General features: G+C 44.1%; 1 protein-coding gene across 2 annotated transcripts in view; it reads right to left on the bottom strand.

Moving 5' to 3' along the window:
* COPRS (coordinator of PRMT5 and differentiation stimulator) overlaps positions 1 to 20,493 on the bottom strand; it is a 449,578-nt gene extending 429,085 nt beyond the window's left edge. For both annotated transcript variants that reach the window (XM_069199998.1, XM_069199999.1), the window contains exon 1: positions 20,355 to 20,493. In XM_069199998.1, the coding sequence (XP_069056099.1) occupies positions 20,355 to 20,396 (42 nt within the window). In that variant the 5' untranslated portion in view covers positions 20,397 to 20,493. The remainder of the gene's footprint in view (positions 1 to 20,354) is intronic.
* Positions 20,494 to 22,145: the final 1,652 nt, after the last annotated feature.

Here is a 22,145-nt window from a genome sequence, read left to right as displayed (position 1 = left end):
GATAACCTTATACATGGAAAAACTATCTCAACACAATGCCACGTTAGAAATGGCTCTCCAGATTTTCAATGAGAAGGGTGTGACTGTAGCCAAGGGGAAGTGTAAGTTTCTGGTGAAAGAACTTGAATATATAGAGCATACCATTACTGTGAAAGGCATTAAACCAAAAAAGATCTCACTGACGCTATTAGCAAAGTGCCTCTCCCTAATGAGAAGGAGTCATTCAGATCTTTTTTAGGTCCGAGTCTTAAGCAAGATTTGTACAAGGATATGCTGCCCATGTTGAAACTTTGAGATGGTTACTGAGGGAAAAAAGGAGCAACTATTTGAAGAGAAGAACAAGATTAAACATTTCAAGTGGTTAAAAACATGATCATGACAGCTCAAGCATTACAGTCATTTTCTAGTGCTGATAAATGTGCAGTTATAGTTGATGACAATGCTCCTGGTCTTGGAGCTGTCCTTAATCAGTTTCATCATGGAAAAGAACGTACCATAGCATTCAGTTCTAAGACTTCGTATTATAGCACTACTGAAAGGGAAGTGTTAGCCTGTGCACGGGCGGTTAAAAAATTAATCATACTTATGGGGACATTATTTTGATGTATGAACCCCTAAAGTGCCTGGGACGGGGGGGAGCGTTATGGGCCCCCACACATCCCTCCCAGGGCAAGAACGAAAGGGGAATTTCTCCCCCTTCCACCCTCGGCCCCCCACCCAGTGATGTCTGTTGAAGTCAGCGCCCAATTGTGCGCTGACCTCATCAGAGGCGCCCCTTTTGCACTGGAAGCTCAGCTTCCAGCATGATCGGAAGAGAAGTGCAAAGCATTTCTCTTCCGATTGGAAGGGGGACGGGGGTGGCACAGAGACATGACAAAATGTCTCTTTGAGCATTTCTGCAGCCCAATCGTAAAGCGATCGGGCTGCAGAAATGCCTACTAGACACCAGGGATTTATGTTTATATTTATTTATGTAGAAGGGGAGCGGCCCCTTTGGCAAGGGCCGCTCCCCAAGGGTGTCTTTTTTTTATGGCCTATTTTAATTAGGCCGATCTGCCTCCAGGGGGGCCGAACCCACTAGACACCAGGGATCATGTTTTTGTTTTTTTACATGTGGGGAGCGACCCCTTAGGCAAGGGTCACTCCCCTGTGGGCAAATTGTTTTTTGGCCATTTCTGGCCCCATGGGGCGGAAACCACTTAGGCACCAGGGATTGGTGTGTGTGTTTTGTTTATTTTGGGGGGGACGGGGTGGGCGGACAGCCTCTTGGGCAAGGGTCACTCCCCATGGGGGCACATTACTGTTGGCCATTTCTGTCAGCCTATGTTTGTAAGGCCCATCTGCCCCAAAGAGGGACAGAAAGCCCACCAGACACCAGGGAAGATTTTTTTTTTTCTTTTTTTTTTTTTCTTTATTTTTTTTTTTTTAAAAGAGGGTAGGGGTATGGCCATACTCCTACCCCAAATAAATGGGGACAAAGTTGTTCTGCCCACGGGTGGGCAGATGGGGCAATTACCCCCGATCCACTCCCCAGGGGTGCAGAAAGCCTCCTTGATGCCAGGGAATTAAAATAAATAAATAAATGGGGTTGTGGCTACCAACCAGTATGGGCATGCTTATGCCCTACCACAACTCTCAACTCTCCCCCGCACACTAAAAGATCTTATCCCAACAGCAAGCAAGAGGACATGGTTTTGGTTTTACGTTTGGGCTATGAGAGCGTGGCTAACACTCAAAATTGTCGTACTTGGAATGATGAGGGCTGCACTTTTTGGACTTTGGGACGCTCCCATGTAGAAAAATCTACGAGACATAGACGCATCTGAAAACTAAACATCTGGGTGAGTCCAGGGTGGTGTGCACAATGCCCTGCAAACCTCCAACTTTGCTTGAAATCACACATTTTTGTGATGGAACCTTTCGGAGTTCACCAAATTCCTACCACCCAGCATTGTCACATCTACACCAATAAAAATTCTGCCCCACTTGTCAGCCTAAAAACGTTTTTTTTCTGTAACTGCCATTTTGGACCCACTTTGTTTCCCCCTCAATTTCAACACAATTTTGGCTCTTCCCTGTCACAGGCCCTTTGCCCACCTACCCAACTGACGTATCTTTTTTTTCTGGAGACTTGAAGGGGGGGGGGGGGTGGGGGACACGTTGGGTAGTAGGAAATTTGTGCCCACACAGAAATGTGGGGTTAATGTTGTTGGTTTTTTTTTAAGCTACATTGAGGGTTGCCGAGTATTCTGGGTAAGAAAACACTAGGGGATTCACGCAAGTCACACCTCCCTGAACTCCCTTGGGTGTCTAGCTTTCAGAAGTGTCTGGGTTTGGTAGGTTTCCCTAGATGGCTGCTGAGGCCAGGACCAAAAACGCAGGTGCCCCCCGCAAAAACAGGTAGTTTTGGATTTGATATTTTTGATGGGTCCACGTCGTGTTTTGGGGGCATTTCCTGTTGCAGGCACTAGGCCTACCCACACAACTGAGGTACAGTTTTTATCAGGAGACCTGGGGGAATATGCTGAGTGGAATGAAGTTTGTGGCTTCCCTCAGATTCCAGAACTTTGTAGCACGAAATGTGAGAAAAAATGTTTTTTGCCAAATTGTTAGGTTTGCTAAGGATTATGCGGAACAGAACCTGGTGAGAGTGACACAAGTTATCCCATCCTGGGTTCCCCCAGGTGCCTAGTTTTCAGAAATGTCCAGGTATTGTAGGTTTTCCTAGGTGCCACGTGAGCTGCAGGCCAAAACCCACAGCTAGGTACTTTGCAAAAAACAGGTCAGTTTTCTTTGGGAAAATGTGATGTGTCCATGTTGTGTTTTGGGGCATTTCCTGTTGCGGGCAATAGGCCTACCCACGCAAGTGAGGTACCATTTTTATCAGGAGACTTGAGGGAATGCTGTATGGAAGGAAACATGTGGCTGCTCTCAGATTCCAGAGCTTTGTGTCACTGAAATGTGAGGAAAAGTTGTTGTTTTTTGCCAAATTTTGAAGTTTGCAAAGGATTCTGGGTAACAGAATCTGGTGAGAGTGCCACAAGTTACCCCATCATGGGTTCTCCTACATGTCTAGTTTTAAAAAAATGCACAGGTTTGGTAGGTTTTCCTAGGTGCCAGCTGAGCTAGAGACCAAAATCCACAGCTAGGCACTTTCCAAAAAATATGTCAGTTGTCAATGTGAAAATATGATGTATCCATGTTGGGTTTTCGGGAGTTTCCTGTTGCGGGCACTAGGCCTACCTACACAAGTGAGGTACCATTTTTATCAGGAGACTTGGGGGAAAACACAGAATAGAAGAACAAGTGTTATTGCCCCTTGTCCTTCTCTACATTTTTTCCTTCCAAATGAAAGAGTGTAAAAAAAAAAAAAAGAAAAAAAAATGGGACGTCCATCTCAGAAATGCCCTGTAATTCACACGCTAGTATGGGGACCCCAGAATGCAGAGATGTGCAAATGACCACTGCTTCTCAACACCTTATATTGTGCCCATTTTTGAAATACAAAGTGCTAGACTTTTCATTCTTGGCGTGGTCTCCCTTAACTTTTTGCCTCTGTTCCCCAGGTTGTTGATGTGTGGTGGACTCCGATTTTACTGTTTTTGTTACTCTGGGCACTTTACCACTGCTAAACAGTGCTAAAGTGCAAGTGCTCCTGTTTAAAATGTGTACGTAATTGGTCCTCCATGATTGGCATATTTGTTTTACTGTTAAGTCCCTAGTAAAGTGCACTAGCGGTGCCCAGGGCCTGTAAATCAAATGTTACTAGTGGGCCTGCAGCACTGGTTGTGCCACCCACACAAGTAATCCTGTAATCATGTCTCAGACCTGCCACTGCAGTGTCTGTGTGTGTATTTTTACACTGTAAATTCAACTTGGCAAGTGTACCCACTTGCCAGGCCTAAACCTTCCCTTTTCTTACATGTAAGGCACCCCTATGGTAGGGCCTAGGTAGCCCCAAGGGCAGGGTGCAGTGTATGGATAAGGTAGGACATATAGTAATGTGGTTTATATGTCCTGACAGTGAAATACTGCCAACTTCGTTTTTTCACTGTTGCAAGGCCTGTCTCTCTCATAGGATAACATGGGGGCTACCTTTAAATATGATTACAGTGTAGATTCCCCTAGGGAGTAGATGGACATGTGGAGTTTGGGGTCCCTGAACTCACAATTTAAAAATACATCTTTTAGTAAAGTTGATTTTAAGATTGTGCGTTTGAAAACGCCACTTTTAGAAAGTGAGCATTTTCTTGCTTAAACCATTCTGTGACTCTGCCTTGTTTGTGGATTCCCTGTCTGGGTCAGTTTGACAGTTGGGTTGTTTTTCACCTCGCACTAGACAGTGACACAAAGGCGGCTGGGGTGTAACATGCATTTCCTGATTAGCCATCTCTGCCAGGAGGGAGGGGTGGAGTTGTCACTCTCATCTGAAAGGACTGTGCCTGCCTCTGACAATGCCGGCTCCAACCCCCTGGTGTGTGTCTGAGGCCTTGTCTGGGCAAGGCAGAATTTCCAAGTAGGTGTGAGTCCCCTTTGAAGAAAGGTGACTTCAAAGACTAAAATGGGTATAAGAAGGGCACCCAAATCTACAGACTTAAGAAACACTTCTGGAACCAAGAGGAACCTCTGCCTGGAGAAGAGTTGATAGCTGAGGAAGAAGTGCTGCCCTGCCTGTGACTGTGCTTTGTGGAGCTTTCCTGCAGTGGTGCTTCTGCCAGAGCAAGAGGGCAAAGACTGGACTTTGTGTGCCTTCCATCTTGTGAAGAAATCTCCAAGGGCTAAATCTAGAGCTTGCCTCCTGTTTGAAGTCTCAGGGACAGCAAAGACTTCTCTCTGCCAGCACCTGGAGTCTCTGGAGAGACCCCTACCCCGACAAGTGGTGCCCTATCCAGTCCCTGGGCCTTTGAAAGGAAAGCTGGTGGAAATCCAAAGGAATCGACTTCGGACGACTCCGGACCGACGCCGCTGCTGAATCCGGTAACGCCGCCTGCACCCGACGGCGCGACCTTCGCTGGAACGCAATGCTCTTCGCAGGCCCAACGCCGCAGCAGCCCCGCTGAAGTCCGCGAAAGTCGCCGCACCACGTCGTGACCGACGCCGCTCGAAGTGCACGGATTCAACGTTTCGCACAGACGCCGCGATTCCCGACTTCGCGCATCGGCTTGTTTTCACTCTTCACCAAAAGGTACTGTACTTGGGGGTCTACACGACTCAGTGTCCGGCGCCGCTGGTGTCGGCTTGTTGGGAACGACTCCGTCACGATGCCGTGTTAACATCTCATCGAAGCATTTTTGTTTCTAAGCGCTATTTTGGAGTTTAATCTTTAAAAATTCATAACTTGACTTGTGTATGTCGGATTTTTGTCATTTTGGTCTTGTTTTGTTTAGATAAATATTTCCTATTTTTCTAAACTGGTGTTGTGTCATTTTGTAGTGTTTTCATTGAGTTACTGTGTGTTGGTACAAATACTTTACACCTAAACTCTGGAGTTAAGCCTACTGCTCTGCCAAGCTACCAAGGGGGTAAGCAGGGGTTAGCTGAGGGTGATTCTCTTTTACCCTGACTAGAGTGAGGGTCCTTGCTTGAACAGGGGTAACCTGACTGTCAACCAAAGACCCCATTTCTAACACAAAGGGTTCCACGATATCTATTTTTCACTCTCTATATTTCACCAAATGAATTGCTGTATACCCGGTATACAATGAAAACCCATTGCAAGGTGCAGCTCATTCATTGGCTCTGGGTACCTAGGGTACTTGATGAACCTACAAGCCCTATATATCCCCGCAACAAGAAGAGTCCAAGCAGACGTAACGGTGCATTGGTTTAAAAAATCTGCCATAGCTGGAAAAAAAAGTTATAGAATAAAACGTGGACAGAAATAGCTCTTTTTTTTAACCTCAATTTCAATATATGTATTTTCTTTATTTTAGCTGTTACTTTCTGTAGGAAATGCATGAAGGATCTACACAAATGAACCCTTGCTGAATTCAGAATTTTGTCTACTTTTCCGAAATGCTCAGCTGTCCGGGATCCAGCACTAGTTTCACACCCATTCCTGGCACTAACTGGAAGGAGTCTGAAAGCACACAAAAATAGTAAAAATGGGGTATGTCCTAGTAAAATGCCAACATTGTGTTGAAAAATGTTGTTTTTTGATTCAAGTCTGCCTGTTCCTGAAAGCTGGGAAGATGGTAATTTTAGCACAGCAAACCATTTTATTATGCCATTTTCAGAGGGGGAAGAAAAAATAAAAAGAAATTTAAAGAAAGCTTTCTTCTGCAGCCCTTCTAAAAAAAAACAACAAAAAAAAAAAAAAAAACCATTTTCGCTGTAATTTGGCTCATTTCTTTGTATCCTCCAGGGGAACCCACAAACTCTGGGTACCTCTAGAATCCCTAGGATGTTGGGAAAAAAGGGCGCAAATTTGGCATGGGTAGTTTATGTGGGCAAAAAGTTATGAAGGCCTAAGTACAAATTGCCCCAAATAGCCAAAAACAAAAAAAAGTCTGACACCTGAGGAGGAAAAGGCCTGGCAGCGAAGGGGTTAACAAATCACAAACTGCGTATTTACCTCACAAATGGCAATTGGAGAAGAACAGCATCGGCCAGGTGGGTAAATTTGCTTTCGAAATTGCAAAAATAAAATTTTATTATAAAATATATTCCTGGAGGAAAGAATACCGGGGATGATTGCTTATCTCACAATCATACAGAAATGGATGATGAGGTAAATAATGAACAAGAATGGGTTGTGTCTACAATTAAGGCATCCTTTAATTCTGCGGGATGTATCACAGAAGAAGAATGAATGCGCTAGTACAAGAATTAAAGTGTGTTATCTGATGTTTGAAAAGAAGGTAGCCACCAGTGTGAAATTTGCACAAAATATTTGTTCCCTATGAGCAAGGTTTTGCATAATTGTTTTTAGAAAATGGCTTGGTAACCAGGAAAGGTCTGTTTACAGTACCTGAAAGCCTGAAGGACAGGTTGATTCATGTTGCTTAAGATGGACATGCTGGAACGTCTGTCACTAAGAAAATACCTAGAAAATACTATTAGGGGCCAGGCATGGATAGTTCTGTCAAGCGCTTTGTAAGTAAATGTTCAGCATGTCTGGTATCTGATAAGCAATGAAGAAAACAGAACAAAATAAAATTCAATTCAAAACATTTTTGAAATAATAGATGTGGTTTGTGTTGCATGTGTATGATTTCATTCATATTAAAGATTTTTAGGGGGGTGGGACGATGAAGAACAGCTGATTTTCTCAGCTTTAAAATAGAATATTTTTCTGTTTCGACCACTGTAGTTATGTATTATGATTTACCCAGGTCCTTCGTGTTACTACTGGGTTACCCTTTGTGTGATGTAATGGTTTTTCTATTTATCTGGGATATAACCCACTACCCATCTCAATACCTCTGGAAAGCACCAAAGTGCTGGAGACAAACCGAAGGGGGGATATTTGAACCGATACAAAACACCTTTCGATCCGACCTGTAAAAACCTCTGACTCCTTGCATCTATCAGTATCGTAAAATAAGCATCTTTTAAATCCATCTCTACTAGCCAATCTCCTTCCTGTAACAAATCTGTTAGGAAATGTATACCTTGCATTCTGAAATGCCTGTATATGGCATACAGATTTACATTCCTTAAATTTAACACAGGTCTCCATCCTTTGACCTTCCTTCTCCACCAGGAACAAATTACTGCTAAAACTTAGGTCTTCCTCTCCTATCTCGGTTATAGCATGTTTCACCAACATATTAGCTACTTCCTCCTGGTCTTTTTGGAAAACCAACACTTTTAGCTCTTACCTCTGCACTGGGAATTTATCAAATAGATTTTGTATACCTTTTATTGTTGTTAAAACCCATGGGCCTGTTTTTTCCTAATCTTACTGGGAAAAACTTCAACCTTACTTTCGCCTTTTTCTGGGTAAAAACAATACTGTTCCTCATACTCACCTTGTCCTGGGATAGCATTTTGTCCTCTGCCTCGTGCAGACCCTGACCATGTCTGTCTCTCTCTCTCCTCTCTCTCGGGGTCGAAAGGTTAACTTTGTCTAAAGTTTCCACTTCTTTGACTTCCTCAATATGTGTAATGGGACTTATTTCCACAGCTGAGAGGTTGCCTTCTCCTCCCAGCCCTTCCATTAAAAACTGCTTCCTGTGTATACTTTTCTCATGTTATATTGAGCCTTATCAAGACTTGTGAAGGTCTGCACATACTTCCCTATACTCTTTAAAATACCCTCTCCAAATAGAAGCCCTTTGGCATACTCACTCGATTCTTACACTCATAAGTCTCCTAACTTTGGGTTTATGTGCATCAAAAAGGTCTTACAACGTTCCGTCAACAAGCCAACATTAGGGTTGCCCAGCAAACAAATCCGCTCTCTGGCAACACCCTCTCCAAAAGGTGAATGTCTAAATCTGTGCCTTTTAAAAATGCCTCTCATACCATGCCAAATATCCTAGCCAGTAGACCAAGAATAACCAAAACTTTATCTTGGCACAGTTTTAAAGATGTTTCAAGTCCTTTCCTTGGGTCTCTACACATTTTGAAAAAATAAGTAATCAATTTGAGGTCAATAATAGGTGTTACTATCACCTTATCTTCTATCACTGGACAAGCACGCTCCGCTCTAATGTTTTTGTTCATCCTTTTCCAAAAGTTTCTGAATTCTGTGATTCTGCCACATGCTCAAGTGGCCACCAATTTTTATCCTGTGGGTGTCTAATGTCCTTAGGGTCAAACAACTTACCACTCACTGGATCAACTATTGATCTTTTACCTTTTTCTATACTTTTGATGCATTCAATAAATTCATCTTCCAAACTATCTTTATAATTAAAGATCAGAATTACTCATCTCAACTGTTAACGTACATTCCCCTGTTCAATCTCATCATAATTTTCATCACCAAATACAGCGCTACACTGCCCATCCCGTATGTCGCTCTGGACATCCAATCTATTTGAGCCGCTTTGGACTCCTTTCTTATCCTCTGTTTTAAGTGCTTTCTCTTTTTTATATACTCTTTCCTCCTGGACACCTACTGACTTCTCATTCATCATATGAAATTAAAAAAATATTATTCACCTCCTCATTCCTAGGCCTTCTCACACATAAGACTTATTTTGCGGACTCTTTTACTGCAATTTGCAGCTCCTGAGACACTTGTTTCCTTATTAAGTCTTCTTAACTTAACTGTTCTGGTGCCTGTTCACTCATTTTTAGTTTCTATGCCAGCTAAGCTTATTTATTTTTAACTATTTCATAGTTTTCCTCCTAATTAGTTCGCCTGCCGTTATCAATTATTTACCACTCAATATCTGATCAAACTGCACAACGGTCTCTCAGAAAACACGCTCCCAGGCAACCAGACCCTGCAATACAGTCTGTTTACATGCATACACCACTTTACTTCAATATGCCCCAAGTCCCCTAGAAATCAAAAACGTGCACACAAAGCTGCCAGAATACACTTTATTTCCTTGAAAATAGAGCTCGTAGCGTTGTGTAGGATGCAACGCCCAAACTAAAATAGCTTCAACATCGCACACCTATTCAGCAGCCGTTTGAATAATCAAAACATAACAATGTCGGAGCGCACGGAGGGCCGCCCTGGTACATTTACTCTAGTAGACTAATTCATTTTGTTACACCGTTGAAACGTAACTTCAATTAAATAACTCCTTAAATATTATACAACCTGATATAAATATACACACTTATCAGAACACACATTATATACTGAAAAATACACCCATAAATTAACACAAAACTATTATTCTAATTGTTATTAATATCTTATTAAATACATTAAAACAAACAACTTTTATCATACTTATCTGCTCAGAAGCGGCAAACAAAAGAGGGAGACAGAGGGATTTAAGAGGACCCGAGAGTTCTTTTTTATTGTGATGTAGTTCGAATTCTCGATACTCGAAGTGTTGCTGCACAGAGGAGTGAGTAATAGAGTGATGCATAATGCAAGCCTCTTGTCTTGCCATAAAATTACTCAATCATGAAGAAGTTGGCCTCAGCCTGCTGTTGGGTTGTTCAACAGTTTCTGACATACGTCTAGAGCACTGCATTACAACTGTGAATTTATCATAAACGTCTGTCAGAAGTGCCCACTATGGACAGAGCAAGTATAGGATCACCCAGTATACTAGAATTGTAAGACAGATTGCAATAGCACTTACTTACCATCAAATATATGCCAGGTTTGAGCACTATAAATGCTGAATGACTGTTGAGGGTGACATTAACATGTGAATTGAAGTGGAAGAATGGATTGTGGCAAGTGTTAAAACATTGTATGCAGGTATAATTTCCAAGAACGTGTAGAACAGAATCAAGAGAAGGGAATTAAAGGAGTGGATCACTGGGTGCGTGGGGGGCAAAAAGGCGAATAGATAGATGTCTACAGAGAATAACAAGTTGTTGTGTTCGTAACCGCCTGAAGATGGTGGAACGCTGCATAGGGTAGGCTACTTTGTTGAATCTGTTGCACGAAGGCCGCATGCAAATGTCAGCAATGAAACGACAAGCAAATACTGATTTTTGATGGCAAAGCATGGAACTGGATATCCTTGTCCATGGGGGTATTATTTGCGACATCAGTGACAAATCTCATGTGGTGAAAGAAACCCTTATTGTCCCAATTTGAATGTTCACAGTGAGCATGGCAAACATTAGTGCTAAACAGGTGTGGTCCCTTCGCCAGTCCCGGATTGGAGGGGGGGGGGGGGTGTACAGAAGGGTGATTATGGACTATTTTTCTAACTAGCCCCAGGTAAAGTTTGTCAAAGTCGTCAAGTCAAAAAACGTAATAGAATTTTGTGAAGAAAATTTCATGGGAGAAGTTTGTCCTGCTGACCTGATTACTGAAAATGACCAATAGTTTATTTCAGAAGAAAATTTATTTTTTAGATAATGTGGAATAAAACACTGCAACATGGGACTTTGGCACACAATAGAGAATGGATGAGCTGATTCAGCATGCCAGTGTTGGACGAGAATGTGCAATTGAAGGTTTGGTGTGAAGTATGAAATGAGAAGAATGCTATGGCGTTAAAAGACCACACATGGGGTGAGTCGCCATTTAGTGTACTGTTCTCTGTCCAGCTTGGGTGGGAAGGTGCAGTTCCAACGCTACTGAGATAAGAATGTTATTAAACACCATTAGATTAAAAAGAAGTATAATCAAAGACATAGCATCAAAACGGGGGCCCTGGCTAGAATGCTCAAAGTGGGAGAGATGGTACATGTGTGATAAGGTATGGTTAGTAGGCAAGGTATGTACAAGTTGCCAGATCCACAACTTATTGTTAAAGATTTATGAAAACACATTCATTATGGAAAGAGGGAAGATTAAGAACAATGGAAAGTTTGCCCGATGTAATGAGGATGAATAGTTAGAATGGTAAGAATATAAAAGGAAGATGCATAAAAGGAAGTACGCGAGGGGCAGGGAGGTAAAAACACTGAAGATTTGATGATAATGAAATGAGTACTGGGGTTAATGACAGATGAGTAGCCGCGGCTACACTCAGACACTTCTGGTGAGTGTGTATTTTTAAGAATATTTTACATAACTGGTGTATGTTGATTTTACTATTTTGTCACTAAAAAATATTTCAATCTTTATTTTCCTTATCTACTGCAACCACAACTCAGTATACTTTCTCACCTCTTCCATACTAATGAACAAGAGGGTTGGCATCTCGTAATGTCAAGCCTCCCACAGAGCAACTTGAAAGGTGTCTTTCCCATAGTGCTAGTTGGGGGTTACACAGTAAAACCAAGGTCTGGTCCAGAGTGCAGCTTTAACACGAATCTGAGACTTGAGAGACTTTTGAATGGTCTCTTTAATGAGACCATCGGCCCTCTCAACTTGACCACTGCTCTGGAGAGGATATAGCGAGGACTTAAAGTGTTAAATATAATTTCTCTTAAGGAAATTCAACATTTTATAAAAGGTGAATTGTACCTAACTGTCACTGAATGACTGCCTGGGGATACCCTCTTTACAGAAGACCTCCTCAAGGAAACCATTATTTCTACAGTGTTAGGTAACTAATTTGATTTCAAGCCATTTACTAAGTATTCCACCAAGACTGTGAAGCAACAAAGCACTTAATTGACCAATGAAGTCAATGCCAACTTTTACAAGTGTTCCTTCCCATAGCTCAACATATGGCATCAGTTTTTTTTTTTTTTAACAGTTTTGCTAAAGTACACATCCACATCATGGTCCGTATATGGCTACTAGTAGGCTATGTGCAGCTTCTTTTTTGTACCAGTCATACCTACATGTCTCTTGTGTAAAAGAGTAACCAACTGCCCTCTCAAAGAAAATGGTGGAAATAGGACACCACCACATACGATAACGCAACCTTCAATTGAAAGTTAATTCTTCACCTTCCAGTAGCGTCAGGCTGGAACAGAAAATAGGCCTGACAGCCAAAATAAAAGTGGCCCCGATAAGCGAAACACTTAGCTAAAAAATGAGCCCACATTTGCAGATGGGACAGTTTTGAACCTGGAAGAAATGGAAGACTGCATAGATTTGCACTTGCCTCAGGCAATATCAGCAAAACCAACAGTAAAAAAAGAAATCGGCCCACCAGACATTAAAACAGGCCCACAAACTGACCTTTCACATCAGCCCTTCGGATACTGCTTGACTGCCAAGTAGCCTGGTCCGACCATAGTTTCCTAAGGAGTTGAATACTTGTATATAGTATCGGTTAAGAGGCCGTCATTTCATGATGGGTTCCCTTTACTCTACTTATTGCCACAATGGCTCCTGAAGTTTCCAGCCATTCTCTCCTGATCACAGATCCACGTGCATCACTGTCATCAGACAACCGTGTCACTGTCAAATATTTCTCATTCCCCTCTTGTCCTCCTCCACTTTATCGTTAAATGGGGCAGAAGGCAAATTGTTGGCTGACATATTCTGCCTCTATGTATTGTAATATGAACTGCTACCTCTTTAACGTAAATACAAATTCAGCAATCCAAAAAGAAAACTTGCCAGAACTACCACTTTTAAGAATACTAGGGTGTAAATCATAAATTTGCTGCCACACAAGAAGCTTTTGAATTTGGGCTTAAACACATTCTAGCAACTCTCGTCCATTTACAGATTACTGTGCTTTGGGCTCTCTTAGCTTAGTACGGTCCCCTTTTTCATACTCTTGATTAGGTACTGCTCACAGGCCTATTTGACTTGCTTCAGCAGTGACTAAGCATCTCCAATATTTAATCAAAAGTTTCAAAGGAAAGTGCCCTCTCCAATTATTTTTTCCAAATCAACCATACTTGCTTCACACTGCACATTTTCCTTAACCAATATATGCACAGGCTCAACTTTCTCAGCATAGCTCCTTATAAGTTTTGAGTAGAAGTCACACATGCCTAGAAAATATGTTTACTTATCCTTATGACTTGGAGCAGGTAACCTAGTAGCTAGTAGAGACTAGAGACGGTTTGGGTTCTACACTATCTCCAAAAAACATCTATACTTTTTTCAGCAAAGGTGAACCTTCTCTCTTAGATTCTCTTTAAACTGCAACATATCATTCTGGGATACATTTATGCCGCCATTCCTTCAAATAGTTTGGGCATCCAATTAGAAAACTGCAGATGCAAAATGGAGGCCAAAAGGAAGCATGCAGAACTGGGAGGCTCCTTCTGAAGCAATGAGTGTTGCGTTTGTCTTAGAGTCCTCATGTAAAGGTTTTCGATAATAAGCAGTGCAGGGACTATTTTAGATTTTCCCAGTGTAATGACTATCTCAGTGATGAAAGGCAAGGGTCAACTCTCTCATACTATATTACAAATGAGGTGGTGCAAGTCGATACACAGTCTGATTCTGCTGCTCTTCTTTTTAGCTGTAACAACTACATACACTGGCTCAATAACACTGCTTTTTGCACCACCTTCAAGGATTAATTTTGCTTCAAGCCTGGCCGACAGGGAAACATTGCACACTTTCTGCTGGACTGGAATTGCACTGTCTTTCAAAATGATGCTGATATAACCAAATCCCGAATAAGAAGACACCCCTGTAACATAATAGGAGACGGAGAAAGTGGAACCTTCAAAGGAGGAAGTGAAGCCATGGAAATTCCAAGGAATTCAATAAAAAGCGAGGGAGGGCTTAGAGAAGAGGAGAAGGCTAAGATAAGGCCAGAGCATCCCCTCCCAATGCAATCTGTGTTGGAAACTGAAAACAAAAACAAAAAACATTTAAACTGGGTGTTGTGAAGAGAGGTAAATAGGTCTATTACTGGATTCCCGAACCTGCGACTCATCTCTCTCAATACTGAAGAGATCAAACACAGTTCCTGTGATGGTGAGAATTTCTGACTTGGATACTCTTCCTATGTATGATTATGTAGGTTCTTATGTCCCATTATATATTTGTAGTTAGAGAGAGTGGATTAGGTTCTGACTGCCTATCTTCACTGCCTCCAAATTCAGTACTGACGACATTAAATCTGTCTGTTCACATACGACATTGCAACAGTTCTGACAAGGCCATGCTGGTGTTGAAGACTCTTTGAAATGAGTCAAAGCTTTCCAGATTGCAATCATTTCTCTCTAATTCAATGTCTGCTGTTGCCCCACTGCAGCCCAGCTCCAGCCTATCAGACTGGCCTCTATTGTTACTATGAGCTAACGATCTGATGTTAGGGGAACCCCGTGTCAACAAATCCTTGTTCAATCTCCACTGAATTTGAAGCACAGCGTGATGTGTCACTGGAGTCTCTTGTATCTGCTAGAGATGATGGTTTCCAATAGTTCAGCAGATCAATCAAGAGAGCTCTTAGGTGTTACCTAGCACAAGGTACAATGAACATGCACAAGGCCATGTGTCTTTGAACTTTTAACCAAACTTTTAACCAAGAGGCTTGTCAGATGCAACAATAAGAACAGAGGAGCCATAATGTTGTTAAAGACTCATGAGGCAATTCTGACACCAAAGGGCAAGGCCTGGAACTGATAACACTACTCAAAAATGACAAACTTCTGGAATTTCTAGTGAGAAACTGCGTCAAGATGACGGTCACACCCCAAGAGTGCTCCGGACCCCTCCGTCATCTGCCTGATACAAGCCCGCCGTTCCTGCACCCCGCCGGCCCTTCTCACCTGAGCCCCACCTGTGTGAGGACCTGCTGTAGCGGGGGGGGAGGGGGGGGAGGTGCCCTCGTTTGGGCTGTGGCTTAGTCGGCGGTGGAGGTAGGCCGGCGCCTGCTTGAGGCCGGCCGGAGAGGGCGGGATCCCCACGGAGCAGCAGTAACTGCTGGGGCGCCGCGCAACAGTGAACAGCGGCGCCCTGCGGTGTAAGGGCGCTCTAGGCCCCGTTGATGAACCAGGCTGCATTCCGCGGTGGCCCCAGAAAAAAGACCCCTGCCCCCGGCGTCCGCGGCCTGAGGCCCGTACCGCGGCCCGGGGGCGTGTAGCAGGCCTGTGGTACATGGAGTGGGTGGGCCCGGGCTTCCTCGCGGGCTCATGGGCCAAGTCAAACTGTCCATCCTGCCGACTGGAGGCCCGGCGGAGACAGCGCGGGTGACGGCAGCTGGTGGCAGACACACAGGAGATCGCCGACCCGGGCAGAGGTGGAGCCAGGTCCACAGAGCATCAGCAGAGTGACACGGCGGAGCCCTGCGAGGCTCGGAGGTCAGTGGCTGCCCCTCCTGAGGGTACGGGGTCCCCGCTGCGATGAGGACGGCCTAGGAGTGCCTTGTGGGGCCTGATCCTGGTGTGCGTTGACCCCCGGGGACGGTGTGGCCTAAAACTGTCTGCCCTACCCCTGGAGGAAGACTGGGGGGTTACGAGCAGCCAAGCAGGGAGTGAACACCCTGGGTGAGAGAGGTGTGGAATAGCTGGTGGGAGCGACAGCGAACGAGAAGCCCCGGCTGGGGTGAGAGCGGACTCATGGGGGTAAGAGACCCACTGAGGCTGCGGCAGCAAGCATCGGGCCCCGGGGTGCCCTGACTTCACATCTAGGCACAGAGTGGCAGCAGGTATGGGGAAAGAAAGGGCCAGCAAGCAGCCACCCGTGTCGCAGCAACGTATCAACCAGTTCGCCAGGCAGTCTGCATCGCGAACAGTGGACGTATCTGTGTCAGAGACCACCGCAGCAGAAGGGGGTCACCACGATCCTACAAGCCATCCAGTCCTGACAACTGGCGATCGAGACCAAAGTTGGGGAGGTGCGAGAAGATGTGGGTCTGCTGCAACAGGACTTGCGAGCGGCGGTGGGATGCATCACGGAGGTGGAAGGCCGAGTCTCCCAGGTAGAAGACGATCTTGCGGATCTCAAGGCCAAAGTCGCTCAGCTACAGATTTACACGGGGGAACTCCACCATAGAGCAGAGGATGCAGAAAACAGCTCGAGACGTAACAACCTATGTTTCGTGGGATTTCCGGAGGGCGCAAAGGAAAATAGCGCAATGGATTTTCTGGAGGGCTGGATCAAGTCATGGGTCCCTGCTCAGAAACTCTTCCCTTGGTTTGCGATCAAACGAGCACACAGGGCCCTGATGCCCGACCCCCCGGGCGGACCCCGGCGGCCGAGGATTGCACGTCTTCTTAACTTCAAAGACCGGGATGTAATCCTGAGGGAGGCCAAAACACAACCGGACCTCCGCTGGGACAATAACAGGATCCTTATTTTTCCGGACTACACTTGCGAAGTGCAAGCTAGACGCCGCTCATACGAAGGAGTGAAGCAGAAACTTAGAGCGATGCAACTGACTTATATGCTTCTCTTCCCGCCACGCCTTAAGGTCCTCATGGACGGGAAGGACTTCTTTTTTGACTTGCCAGAAACTGCATGGGACTGGCTAACGGAAGAGAATCAAGTGATGTGACGAGGCCCCCCCCGACCAGGAGAGGGCTGCCCGGTGTCGGATTCCGGCAGCCCCCCGGGACCACGGGGATGGCGCAGGCATACCCGTTCCCACCGGAGGAGGCGGAGCGGCCCGGGCAGTGCTCCCGAGGCAGAGACACAACTGAGCCCGGGTCCCCCTGGGGATAATAATACGCCAAGAGACCCTGACCAGGAGGGCCCAGACGGGGCTTCTGAGAAAGAGCATCTTAGCCAGTCCCCCCGCTCCCTTGAACCTGGCCCCCGGATGGTCAGGAAAGGCAGATGTTTCTAGGAGAAAACACAATTTTCTGCACAGGTTGATTTTTTTTAAGCCTTTACTCTTTTGTTTCTTGGTTTAAGAACTAGATTGTTTTCTTCAAGGTTGTCTAAATAAAAAAGCTCCACAAATTTGCTGCAGATGAGGAACAGGGAGATTATCTGAAAGAGAAGGAATGTTTCTTCTCCTTATATACTCTGAGGTTTTTTTTCCAGCTCTGATCAGAACAGCTTGCTTCTTCTGAAGGGTAGCTGATTCCACTAAGGAAAAAATGCAGCCTTTCAATGTGTCAGTCTCTAGGAAAAATATTTCTGCTGGCCACCACTATGGGTCCTTCTGAAAAGCCGGCTGCTCTAACAACATCAAACGAAATGTGAATTTAGAAACATCTTAAATGGCCTGGATATGTTTTTTGAAAATCTAGCTAGTATAAACTCAAAACATACCAGCCTTCATGGCCAGATTGGAGTCAGTGTATGTTTTTTGAAGAGCAGCATCTACTCTCATCAGTAAAGTCCTTCCACATGTTCTCTGCCGTAATAGAAAACTTCCCCTCCAGGCTTTCCATTAAGGAATCAACTGCTACCAATTCTAGGATCTTTTAAGCAATTTCCTCTAGTGGGTAGTTTAGACAAGAAGCAGGTTACCAGACTTTTATCTTGGTCCATCCATCAGCGAATAAGAACTTCCAAAACATGCTGGCGTAGGGGTAAAGCAGGCACACTGGTTTCCAGAAACTGGCAAAAGGATGAAGAAAACAGAATTTCTTCCACTGGAAATCCCATGTTCATTTGAATCCTTGACAGAATTTTAGGCAAACATTTCCTATAAACGTATTTGGCCTTATGTTCCACGGGAGAGAGTGGCTCCTCTTCATCAGAGTCAGATGAAAGGTCAGATAAAGCTCCTCTCTTGCAGCCTTCTTTAAAAAAAAAAAAAAAAAAAAAAAAAAACACTTTACTCAAGCCACAGGATTGGCCCTACTTCATCATCAAAATCTGCTTCTTGGTGACCTCTAGTATCGTTCGTGAGCTTGTTTCTGGGATTCTAGGTTAGGATTCCAAGGAATCCGGGCTGGAAGCCTCATAATGCTTTGTCTTTCCAGAGTGTCTGCCCATAATTACAACCAAAAAAAAATAAAAAAATTCTCTGTTTCAGTGCTGCTCCTTCAATAAACATAAGAAAGCGCTAAACCAATAAATACCCCAATGAACATGCACAGAAGACTTGACTCACTACTTCCTACTACAAGGTAACCAATAACTAACCTTATTTGCCCACTAGCTCACAACCAAGCTGAGCAGGCTTTCTTTACAGCCATGCTCCAGGACCCAAACAGCTTTCCACGCGGAAATCCACTACCTTGTTGCTTTTTTCAGCGCTGTCACAAAAGAGATCCAAGTGAAACAATCCTCTTTGGAAGTTCACAGGCAAGGATGCATTAAGGCACACCTAAGTGGACTATGGCCCAGGGCCCCATTTTTCAGGGGACTTCCTCACTTAAGCTTTTGGGAAAGTGCCAGAGTGTCTAGAGTTAAAAATAGGCTGTTTCTTAACGTTCTTTTTTTTTTTTTTTTTTTAAAGACAGCACAGACTGTCCGGCCAGCCCACCCCCGCCTGGGAGAGAAGACGGTTAAAGAAAAATACCAGCTTGCTCTGGTTATATTTAGCAAGCATTCTATGTGTTTTAAGTGCATTGGCCCAGACCAACCGCACACTTTGCCTTTATTCAGCAAGTGCCACTTATGTAATGTTGGGCATTGTGTGCTTCCTCTATTACTGCATTGTTCTTGTGGAGCGAGCACGTTCAATCAGAACCTGCTGCCATCTGACTCCTAATACCCGTTGATTGCAGCACAAACAGTGCAGTAAACAAAAACATCCATCAGCACCATATGCACAATATGGTGATTATAGATTAGCTAGAACACACACACTAGGTAGAAGGCTTGGTTTGACCACATCTTCCTGCTTTTCTGGGGAGTGGAGCGATACGCCATGTGCCACAGTGCAGAGCAGCATAATTTACACCCTCCACAGCTGCAATGATGATATGAAGCAGCTGCAGGGTTGATGCGATCACAGTGAAGTGCACCTGAATAGGAGTGCCTGTTCCTCACTGAGCTGGGACTAAACTGAAGTAAACAAAAAAAGCACTCTTCATATGCACAAGCCCAAATTATGAAGTACCAGTCCACTGCACCATATGCAGCAGGCGTGTTTAGGTCTCTAGCCTTTCTGCTTCTCTGGTTCTGAGAGATAGAGAGACTGCTCCAAGATTGTGCCCAGGTGTAGGCTGGACAATGAAGAGGGCTGTCAGTGATCCTACCATGGTTGTTGATGGCCTGAATGAGCCTAAAATGCATTATAAACTGAGAGCTGTACTGAGAAGGAGGGCCCAAATTACATTTGATCCAGAGCCCCCAAAACCTTTAAGCTGTCCCTGCCCACAGGGACCTAGTCTCAATCATGACACAGGAAAAAAAATAAGTTGTTGGTAATCAGGTCTATTGTTATCGATGCCCATTAGGGTGGGCGGGTCCTGGCCCCGACTACTCCTTATTTTTTCCCGTCATGAGCTGGAATTCACCTCAACAGAAACGACTGGGACGTGCACGCAGGAGACAATAGCTTTGTTCAGCGAATTTGGAAAGTTAGTCGACCTGATCAATGTTTGAAAGTCACAACACGAAGACACTTTTTTTGTGTGTGTGGGGGGGGGGGGGGGGGGGGTCTCACGCTAAAAACTGCTTTGAAAAGCTGGAAGTAAATTCTTAACAATACAGTGGTCAGCCGAGAATTTCCAAAGTATGGTCTCCCATAGTGCTCTACTTTGTACAATAAAAAGCTACACTTTTTACTGCGCCATCACCGCAGCTGATTTCAAAGGAAACCATCAGGCTAAAACTGCATTTACTTTCACATTATTGTCCGCTACGTAATCGAAGCAATGAAAAACAATCAACACCTGTTGTTATTTGGAGGGTCCGTACTAAAGGGCCGGTAAGAGCATGTAAGACTGTCCGCACGACACAATACGACAGAGCCCGAGTGTGCTAACATACACGGCGTCTAGTAATTTCAGATATTTATTCCTGCGACAACGCCAAGCTCCCACTGAATCCCGTACCCACCAGAGACCAGGTCGACGGCCAGCACCCGACAACTCACCACTTGTTCTGGAAAGGCCTGAGAACAATCTTTGGCGTCCATGCTTTCATCACAAGAGAGAGCTTACGGCCGCCCCAATACAAAATCTGGTGCGTAAGGAAACACCTGAAGACAGTAAGCGCGCGGCTTGCACCCTCGCAGCCCCGCCCCTGTGACGTGAGGTCTGAGGTTTTAGTCAGACTGGAATGGAGACTGAGGAGCCGGGTTAGGAGCAGACACCGCTTCTGAAACAGAAATGGGAGGAGGTGAAATACCGAAGACAAACAAAATGAGGATGACAATGTCGGAATGATTAAGAGAGAGATATGAAGACTTTTATATCGAGGTCGGTAAAAGATTGGGAGAAATCAACAGCCGGCTTTAAGACATAAACGTAAAATGTTAAATATATTAAATCACCTCAAAAATATTTTAAAGCGGTATACATCATTCATACACTTATTAAAGCGGACGGAGGCAGCATTGCCGTATTGAAAAATAATGAGGGTTTTCATTCTTTTTATTGACCATATTCAAATCAATTACGAAACATAACACATAGATTCATATAAAAACATTTTTGCAACTCAAAAGAACACAAGAGCTCAATGATTGGGTACAGGAGAAAGCCATACAATTTGATATTTAATGTGGTATGTTACAGTACTTTTCACACAGTAAACCTCATTTCTCACTATAGTAATGTACAGTAGACAACAAACTGTGACTTAACCAAGATGCGAAAAAACCTAAAGCCCTATGCCTTACAGCAGTGGTTCCCAAACTGTGCGCCGTGGCACCCCGGTGCGCTGTTAGAAGTTGCCAGGGGCGCCGCGTGCATTTTGGAAACATGCTGCATCTAGGCAGCTTTGATAACAGTGTTTACAGAGACTTATAAACGAAAGCAATATTCACAATGATCTCGTTTCTATCTGCTCCCTCGCGCACGGCCTTTGCAGCTTCACAAAACCATTCCCCTGGGAGCCCCCGTCCGAAAAACAGGAAAAACCGAATTAATTTGTATTTGGAAATAACCCAGTTAATTTGCCAGGAGAAGTCAGGGTCAAGTTGCGTGCACTCCACGGCCTTGCAGGGGAGATTTATGATGCACCATTGATGTTAAAGGACATTCTTAATTTTATATGCTAAATACTATCACAATTACATATTTACATTTTTATTACTGAATGGTTTGCGCCTAAAAAAGAGACAGTAGTATGAAATTGTATGTAATGGGGCTATTTTGACTGATTTTAAGTATAACTACTGGAGCACATGATCTGTTTCCATGCCTCTGTATTTATTTTGTTGAACTACAAAAAACAGAAATTAGTTATTTCAGTGTTTTGGTTGGTCATGACGCCCTTTTCTCATTATAAAGCACACCTTTCCTTTTTTCCCCATTTGTGTTTAAAAAGTGCTATTTAAATTGTCCAAAATAAATTATAGGCCCACAGTCCTCCCTCACTTGCATGCCCAAACCAGATTACTTACTGAGTCTTACTGCCAAGGAAAGGCAATTTTTGTTGGGAGGCCAGAAAAACGGCTACGGGAGGTACAGACCGAGTGGACCTTGGAAAACACAGTTATCAAAAGCTGAAGGCGGCTTTGAAGTAATTTAGAAACTGCAGCGTGGGAGTGTGAACGACAGTGCTTAATTTGTACATAAAAATGTGCTGGTGCCCAAAGCCCTCCTCTTAAACAAGTGGCTGCTGCAATTAAATGTGGGAAAACGGAATACTGAGGCAGTGTAATCCTGAAGCCATCTCAAGCCTCTTCAATTATTTTAAAGCCACTCCCTGCCCCTTCAGC

The sequence above is a fragment of the Pleurodeles waltl genome, chromosome 7 (assembly GCF_031143425.1).
Source record: "Pleurodeles waltl isolate 20211129_DDA chromosome 7, aPleWal1.hap1.20221129, whole genome shotgun sequence".
Taxonomy (NCBI): domain Eukaryota; kingdom Metazoa; phylum Chordata; class Amphibia; order Caudata; family Salamandridae; genus Pleurodeles; species Pleurodeles waltl.
This window is presented reverse-complemented; position numbering and strand designations above follow the sequence as displayed.